The sequence below is a fragment of the Vombatus ursinus genome, unplaced genomic scaffold (genome assembly GCF_900497805.2).
Source record: "Vombatus ursinus unplaced genomic scaffold, bare-nosed wombat genome assembly UNPS02014830.1, whole genome shotgun sequence".
Lineage (NCBI taxonomy): Eukaryota > Metazoa > Chordata > Mammalia > Diprotodontia > Vombatidae > Vombatus > Vombatus ursinus.
This window is the reverse complement of record NW_020954608.1, coordinates 53,461,646-53,470,267: the sequence shown is the minus strand read 5'-3', so window position 1 is coordinate 53,470,267 and position 8,622 is coordinate 53,461,646. Positions and strand designations below refer to the sequence as shown.

The window sequence follows — 8,622 nt, the reverse complement described above, 5'->3', positions numbered from 1 at the left end:
AAAACAACCAAAAACACAAAACACCCTTTCCCAACCCCTGCCTACTTCCATACTCCCTTTGTCCTGCCCTGTGGTGGGACTGAAGAGCTAGAAGGAAGCAATGAGTGTACCCTCCCAACGTCTCCCCCAAGAAGGTCTCCACTATCCTCTGGGCGCCTTCCTCTCTTGGGGGGACACCGCTGGAGAAGAACCACCACTGTCCTCGCTGCCTCTAGAGCCAGGAGCAAACCAGCCCCCTGGGCTCACTAAGCCCCAGCCTCTTCATCACTTTAAGCGCTTTGTCAAAGGATTTTGCAGTCTGGGTTTCTTTTGTGGCAAAGAGCTCCCTTCTAGTGACCAGAATAGATTCTCCAAGGTTGGCTTTATTTGGAGGGGTTGGGGGGGGGGTGGAGGGGTTGGGGGGGTGGGTCAGGGAGGATGTCTTCCCTCCTACTTTCTTGCCCCCTGACCTGATTCCGTCTCTTTGCTATCATCCCCATGCATGGGCAAAAATGCTGTTGTACACCCAGGACTTTCCAGCCAAATGAAGCAGATTTCCCCATGTTCCCCCATCCCTTCCGGTTTGTCCTGAGCCATTGTGGGGTTTTTCACTGTGTCTGTTGTCCCCTCTCTGTCTTTCTTGCCCTTCCTCCAATCTCGTACTTGTATAAAATAATAACAATTGTATTCCAAGTAAGGCATGTAGCACATTTACCAATTTCGTGTACTCTGAAAAAAGAAAAAAATACAAATTCCTACCACCAACCTGATGGCTTCTGGGTGACTTGGCCTAAACTGAGGGCGGGGTACAACCATGGGGCAGATTTCTCTATAGGTTAAAGCCCTGGTGCTTCTGTGCTATTTGCTCTTCTGATTGAGATTAAAGATATCCTTCTATGTTGGCAACGGAATTGCTCTCCACTCTTGTGTTCCATGTTATGTTTAATATCTCATTGTGAGTCCTGTAGCTGTTCAGCCATAAGCAGGTACTAGCTGGTGGAAATGAGGACAGGAAACTGACTGGACATTGCATCTGCAGATAGTCTCTGTCATACACTTAATTTCCTTGGCACGACTGGAAGCAACCTTCCATCCTCAAGAGATCTGTGTTGTCCTCATTCCTGGACAGAAGCTTTTCCAGAGCGAATTACCCAGGTGTACTCTGAAGAGCACCTTCTGCTCCACCATGCCTAAAGTTGCAGCCAAATAAATCACGTACCTTTGGAAACATAGAGAAACAGCTGCAGATAGGGGAGAGGGGAACAGAGGAGGAGGCAGCAGGGTTTCTCATCTATGGCTAGCTGAAAAATACATTGCTGAGTGTTTTCTTCCTCAGAAAAGTCTAACTTGGTAACATGGGCTAATCCTGAGCTGACTCAAAAGCCAGGCTGAAGGGTTGTGGGCATTGGGTGTGATGAACTGTTTCATTCTACCAATTACTGACAGGGAGCTCTCTAAGAGACTCTTAAGGGGGCAGCTAGGTGGTGCAGTGGATAGAGCACTAGCCCTGAAGTCAGGGACACGAGTTCAAATCCGGCCTCAGACCAAACACTTGACACTTAACTAGCTGTGCGACCCTGGGCAAGTCACTTAACCCCAATTGCCTTAAAAGAAAAAAAAGACTCTTAAATTGCACACTTGGGGACCTCTAAAAGTCTCTTCTAGCTCTAAAACTGACCTTAAGAAATCTTCCGTCTTCTGTGGTTTCTAGAAGGAGGTTGGACAAGGTAGAAGAGACCCATCTCCTAGGCCACTGAAGATGATAAATGTGAAATGTGTACCTCTCCAGTATACTTTACACTTTACTGCTTGCAATTGGCTTTGTACCCTCAGAGTCTGGGGGCAGGTTAAGTTTGAGCTACAAGATGGCCCCTTCAGGATCATCCCCAAGGATTCCCATTGTCATAGAGACAGTTGTCTCACAGGCACCTGAATTTTCCTGATGACCCAAGCTATGCCCTCAGCAATAGTCTTCTCTCTGGTCTATAAGGAGAGCAAGAGGTCTCTCAATCACCTACTTGCTGTATTTGGTAAGATGGGTAGCACTTCCCTGCATGGAGTAACGGGCACTGGATGTGGAGTCAGGAAGACCTGAGTTGATATCCTCCCTCAGATACTTACTAGTTGTAAAATCCTGGGCACTCTTTGGACCTCATCTGTGAGGTAAAGGGGTTAGACTTTGGCCTGACTGGTTATGGGGAACTGAGGGGTATTGGTGAGTTTTTAGGGCTCTTCCGAGTGATGTGCAGCAGAGAAATTCTAGGGATGGGGAGTTTTTGGGATAGTCTTAAAAAGTTTCTCCTTTCGCTAGGGACAGGGCAGAGGAGAAGCCTTTGGAAGTCAGTGGGGCCATCCAGTGTACCTGAGAAAGAGCCAACTTTCCTGGCATCCTTTCCCAAGCCCCACTTTTAGATAGTACTCTTCAGTCCACGTTCACTCTGAGGCAGTGACATTGCTTCCAATACCATCAGTTTCCTCTCTGTCCTCGCATCCGTAATGTGTTAGTGACTATCTTCCTTCGTGCAGGAGAAATAAGTAGTAGGCTGTACTAATGCCAAAGGACGTGGTCCTGGACTGAGCAATTAAGGGTCTTAGGAGTTTTTCCCATTACCTCTGGGATGCTCTGTTGTTAGATTTAGTACAGTATAGTATATCCCCCAATCAGAACCTGAATAAATACCCTCTAGGGCAGAGAAAACTTCATGTATGGAGAGAGGTGACTTTGAGGAATAGTGGGGAGCAGCCTGGGAATTGATTCATCAAATTCTTAAGGATCTCAGCATTTCATGTTAAGAGACTGGAGGGGGCACATATTTATATTTCCTCTCCTTAATTTGATGATTTTCTATCTCAGATAAAACAGTTGGGGCTTGATTTTCCTCAGCCAGAGAAGTGCAACAGTTTTATTTGTATATATGAACTCTCTCCACCTTTCTGAGCCCACAGGGTACACCAAGTGCTCTCTGCTTCTCACCACAATCTTCCTTAGCCTTACCACACCCCAACATGTATTCTCCTTTTTCCTCGACACCCTTCTCCACTGTTGCGTAAGGTCAAATGAAGAAGTTTCTAGGTAAGGAAGGGGAAGACACCTGGTCGGGGTGGTGTGGAGGGCTCCTAGGAGGCGTTGGTTGAGTGGGAGGGTTCTCAGATCTCCCACACTCATAGTAGTCATGCCGGGAGCCAGGCCAAGGGTAGAGAATACTGTCCTGTCAGTAATGCCTTGCTAAGTCTGGCTTAGGGGTAAGAGGCAGGGTCAGGCTTTCTGTAATCTTCTTGGATAGGCACCGTGTTCCCCTCCTCCTGCTTTGGACAGCAGGGGCCTGGGTCTTCTCTGGATCCAGTTAGGCAGAACTTGACTAGCTTTTTCTTGTCTGCAGAGGGAAACAAGGCAGGACAGAGGTTGAAAGTGAAAAAAAAAATAGATGAGAAAAGAAAGGAGAAGCAGGCAGATGAGAGAAAAGAAGAGAATGATGATTAAAAGGTTTTGAGGAGACAGGAATTGGAGAACCAGAGAAGCTGAAAGAGGAGGGTAAAGCCCAAGCAGGAAAAGAGGAGGAAGAATGGTAGGGTGGAGGCACAAGAGGAGGATAGCAACAGGGTTTGGGTGGGATACAGTGTGTGAATGAGGCAGGAGGCCAAGTGCCAAGGGAAAGGAGCTAGGTTGGAGGCAGGGAACAGGTTCCCTAGTACTCAGGTGGTACCTTGTTCCTTTTTGAGTTGACGATTTCTTTTTTTCAGGATAAGCCAAGTCCCATGAATGAAGATGGTCAGAATCAATCCACAGAGGATGAGGAGGATGTAAATGCTGACCTGGCTGGATGGGACTGTTCCTGCTGTAATAGGCAAAGGATTGACTGGTGGGGTCTGTCGGAGGGTCTACCCCCCACTGCTACTTCCCACTCTGGTCCCCCACATTGTCAGATCAGATGCCCACCTCCTCTTCTCTGAGATCCCGCCCAGGAATGGGGGATCTTCAGGACTGGTGATAAAACTTACATGGGCTTTGGGCAGGTCTTGTTGGGGCACTAGTGCCAGCAGTCTCTGGAGAGGAGACAAGAATGAAGAGCACTTGATCCTCAGTCCTGTACCCTGCCTCAATAACTTTATCAGTTGGGTTTTTTTAAGGAGAAAGAGGATAGATAGGATAATGAAAGGGATCTCTTCCTATTACTTTCCTCCTCTCTGGCTTTGGCTTTGAGTATAAGACTGAGAGTCCTGTTTTTCTTTTTATTTTTTTTTTAAACATTTCACTATTTTACTCACCCTCCCAAAAATTCCCTCTGTAGGAAAATCTTCCTATTGAGACCCTCTTTGAGTTGTATACGCACACGATCAACTCAAATATGCCCCTCATCTTCCTTTAACCCAAATTTAGGTAATATCAAATAAATATCAAATTTGGTATAATATCAAAAAATTAAGGGTTGCTAGGTGGCACAGTGGGTAGAGTACCGACCTTGGAGTCAGGAGGACTTCAGTTCAAATCCAGCCTCAGACACTTGACATTAGCTGTGAGACCCTAGGCAAGTCACTTAACCTCAATTGCCTCACACACACACACACAAAAGTGGGGGCAGCTAGGTGGTACAGTGGATAGAGCTCTGGAGTCAGGAGGACCTGACTTCAGACACTTGGCATTTACTAGCTGTGTGACCCTGGGCAAGTCACTTAACCCCAATTGCCTAGCCAAAAAATAAAATAAAATAAAAATTAAAGCTTTCTTATGAAAATGTAAGAATGAAAAAGATTAGTGTATAAACAAAAAGGGACAAAAGCAAAAATTAAGATGTAGGAGTCACATCCTTAACTGAAAACGATGATATGCACTCCTCCACCCTCCTTACCTCCCTGATTCCTTCTAACAACTTAACAAAAAGCACTTAAGCAAGACTGAACAACAAAGCACTTTCATATGACGATGTATGCAGCATTCCACACCCATAGTTCCTTCCCCCATCCCCACTAGTCCTCAACACTGTTCTCTCAGACTATTCTGGGGTCAGTAGGATTTAAAGGTATGAATTTAAGTGGAGGAAGCAGATGTAACTCATGGATGATCTCAGGAATGAGATGCTTCCATAGCAGAGTCCTTTGGGGGCATAAGACCCCTCCCCATGCCTGTCCCATCAAGGAGATGATTGAGGAGGCTTGCCGTCCGGATGAAGCCTACCAGAGTAGTAAGCTGAGTGGGTGTTGGTAGGGTGTTGGTGTATGGTTGCAGGATGTTGATGTGTACTTCTGAGGGGATACTGGGGTGTGCTCAGCAGGTATGTAGGTTGGGGATCACAGCTGGTACATTCCTTATCTCGACACTGTTGCCCCTTAGGGCAGGCACACTCCGTATTGGTAGTGATGTTGCACCTCTGAATTGGAAAGCCTGGGGAAGATTGAGGGCAAGGTAGGAGAATAGAGGGAGACGGGTTCACCCGAAGGTCTCCCTTTATCATTCCCTCCCATAACATCCCCTGGTATGGCCCTATAGTGAAATAACCCAGGACCCTACAGACAGCTGAGATGAGATTCTAGTCTCAGCATCCCTGTTCATCCTTACTGGGCTTATAGCTCCATCTCCACCAAGCCTTGAGATCTGTTCCCTTCCCCTTAACTGGGTTCCTCTCTAAATTCATCTCCTCCCAGCTGCACCCTCAAAAGTACACCTGGATTTCCACTGCCTCCCTACTCTACAGAAACCCCAGCCCCCGTACTTTCCAGTAATGTCCTCTCCAGCTCCCCATTCACTCTGCTGCTCTGTGTCCCCAGCTCCATTGCCCTTTCAGCCTTACCATTAATACAGATTCGACAGCTCTCACATTGGCGCTGGGCATGGTGGTCTGGGGTGAAGGAGAATCCAGGGATACAGGATTTACAGTGAGCTTCTTTCCCGTCACCATCACAGTCCCCCACTAGGAATGTGCCTGTGGAGGGCCCGGTGAGGGATTAAGGGCCTGTGGAATGCTACCCACTTTGGGGTGGAACTCTCACTGACTTCAGGATCTGTCAATTACTCTGTTCAATTTTTTTTCTCTCTGAAATTTATATTTTTTCACTCTGCATCTCTTTGCTCCCTCCCCCATTACCCCTCATGTTTCTCTGTCCCTCACTCCTATCCATCCCCTTTAGTTTCTTCTTACCTGGATTACATAGTCGGCAGCACCATGATCCTTGCTCCACCTGGTACTGTCCTTGTGGGCAGTGAAGCTTGGATATTACCCCCGGTGAAAGTCCCACCAGGGTTCCCAGAACCCACAGCCACCAAGAAGTTCCAAGAACCATGGTTCCCGTTCTCGGGTCGTCTGTTATCTCTGGCTCTGCTCTGTGCAGGATTGTTCTGGTGGATTAGCTCCTTTTCCTCCTCTTGCCTGCCTCTTCAGGTATAGCTAAGGAGGAACTTCTCTGTTGCTCTAGTCTGAGCTCTCTTCAGCTTAGAGCCGTGCTGGATGAGGACTCCTGATGTGACTCACTTCTTTCTCATGGCCCACTGAGCCCCCATCATCCCTGGGCCCGGCATAGTCTCACCTCCCTCCTTCCTCCTTTCCATCTGCTAACCAGAGTACTAAAGGGCAAACTCTGACATAAGCACCTTGTGAGCTCTCTTCTGAGACACTCCCTTCCTGTACCACTAACACACCCCCCTCACATGTATACCCTTTTATGCCCTTCTGTCTCTGAGGCTTATACATAGACATATTTACCTTTCTCAGATGCATAGTTCCACATGGTTACAGAATTACAGAGATGGAAGAGACCTTCCAACTGGAGGGCAACCCTACAACTTTACAGGACTCCCCTCTATTGTATTTGACAAGTGATCATTCAGCTTCACTTAAAGTGTTCTCCTTTATTAGAGATCACTGAGTCTTGAGTCAGCCTGGGGAACTTTGGATAGTTCCAAATGTCAGGCAAATTTCCGAACAATAATGCGATCATAGCTTTAGAACAAGGAAGGACTTCCCATTTTACAGATGAGGAAACAGACCCAAAGTAATTGTGACTTACTAGCGTTTGCATGGCTCTCTAAGGATTTGCAAAACACTTTATTATCTTTTGTCTATTTCTCATGAGTCCACTGGGGCTTCTCAACCTCTTTTACAGATGGGGCACAATCTTGAGGGCACCTTTTTAATAGTTTGTGTAGCTCATTCATGTATCCCACTCAGGGCTCAAGTCGTGGAAATGTATGAATTTGGCACATTTCTACTCCCCCAGCCTCATTCAGTGTCCCAAGGCATGCAGTGAGCTTCCAACTAGCATGTGAACATAGAGCAAAATTAGATTTAATCCTATAACCCTGTTAAAAGGCATGAGAAGAACAACAAAATGGACTCATATTAAGGCTTGGTTCTCAAGGAACTAATGCAGTTGCTGTCCTCCCTCCCCTAGAAGATCAGTCCCTGCCACTGAAGAAACAAATGATAGCACCAGTAAGGGAGGGCCTGGTATCTATCTTCAGTCCTGATGAGAACCTCTGTGAAGGCGGATCCCACTTTAACCCCTTGCTTGCTTCTTCCCATATGTACGTGCCTGTGCTCACATCGACACATGCATACCCCTCTTCTTAGGCATGTGTTTCAGAATCTTTATATTATCACTGATTAATAGTGCCTTGAACATACAGTGAACACAATGTTGTTTGGGGGGAAGGGAAGTGTGTCTTTACCCACTCCCACTATCTGCTGCCTTCATGCCTATTCATGTGCTGTTGAATGAAGCTGGAGAAAATATGAAACTAAGCTGAATGGGTCTACTACCAATTTTTGTTACTTAATCACAATGGGCCCTTACTGTGGCAAAGCAGTGCTTTCATGCCTACCTAAATCAATTCACTGTCTAGCTCTCCATGGGATTCCAGATCTTTTGACCTTTCCTCAAACCTCCCCTGGCTCCCTCCCCATCCTCTCAGCTGAGAATCTTGCCTCATGGTTTATTGGTCTTGTTTTTGTTTTTGTTAGGCAATGGGATTAAGTGACTTGCTAATAGTTTATTCCTCTTTCTTCCTTCCCTCTGGTCTTACTTTTCTCAGATGCCTTCCAGGGCTAATCTCCTTCACCTGTGCCTCACGTGAAGAGGTAGCTCTCCTTCTTGCCAAGGAGATCTTTATGTACACACATGCTCCCATTCCATCTTTTCCAGCAGACTGCCCCTTCTCTCATCCCTATTCTTTCATTAATTTCACACTGGCTGCTTCCCTACCTCCTACAAACGTGTCCATATCTCTCCCATTTTCAAGAAACCTTTACTTGGGGACAGCGAATTGGTGCAGGGGATAGAGCACCTGGAGTCACTAGGCCTGAGTTCATATCTGACCTTAGACTATGTGACCTATTAGCTAATGTGACACATATTCGCTGTGTGATTGTGGGCAAGTCATTTAACCTGGTTACCTTTAAAAAAAAAAGAGGGAGAGAAAAAAGAAACCTTTACTTGGTCCACCCTCCCCCCGCCCCTCAATGTCTTTGGTAATATCTTCTTTCACTTTTCTGGTTGAACTCTGAAAGAAGGTCATCTACATACAATCATTCCACTACTTCCTTTCCTCTGTCCTCTTCTTAATTCTCTACAGTTTAGTAAAAGGGAAGGGAAGAGAACAAACATTTATTTAGTGCCTGTTATGTGCCAGGCACTGTGCTAAGCTCTGTAAAA

The 8,622-nt window shown here is 46.4% G+C and overlaps 1 protein-coding gene across 1 annotated transcript; it reads right to left on the bottom strand.

Moving 5' to 3' along the window:
- Positions 1-2,849: 2,849 nt before the first annotated feature.
- CD27 (CD27 molecule) lies at positions 2,850-8,381 on the bottom strand. The gene is made up of 6 exons (XM_027838539.1): positions 6,114-8,381; positions 5,766-5,897; positions 5,153-5,359; positions 3,979-4,023; positions 3,684-3,815; positions 2,850-3,353 (listed from the first exon to the last, which is right to left on the bottom strand). The coding sequence occupies exons 1-6, from the start codon at positions 6,253-6,255 to the stop codon at positions 3,217-3,219; spliced, it is 795 nt and encodes a 264-aa protein (XP_027694340.1). The 5' UTR covers positions 6,256-8,381; the 3' UTR covers positions 2,850-3,216.
- Positions 8,382-8,622: the final 241 nt, after the last annotated feature.

Coding starts and splice junctions, on each gene's coding strand:
- CD27 (XM_027838539.1), bottom strand. CDS start 6,255: ATGGTTCTTGGAACTTCTTGGTGGCTGTGGGTTCTGGGAACCCTGGTG. Junction 5,898..6,113: donor CTGCCGACTATGTAATCCAG/GTAAGAAGAAAC, acceptor GGCCCTCCACAG/GCACATTCCTAGTGGGGGAC. Junction 5,360..5,765: donor CTGTCGAATCTGTATTAATG/GTAAGGCTGAAA, acceptor AATCTTCCCCAG/GCTTTCCAATTCAGAGGTGC.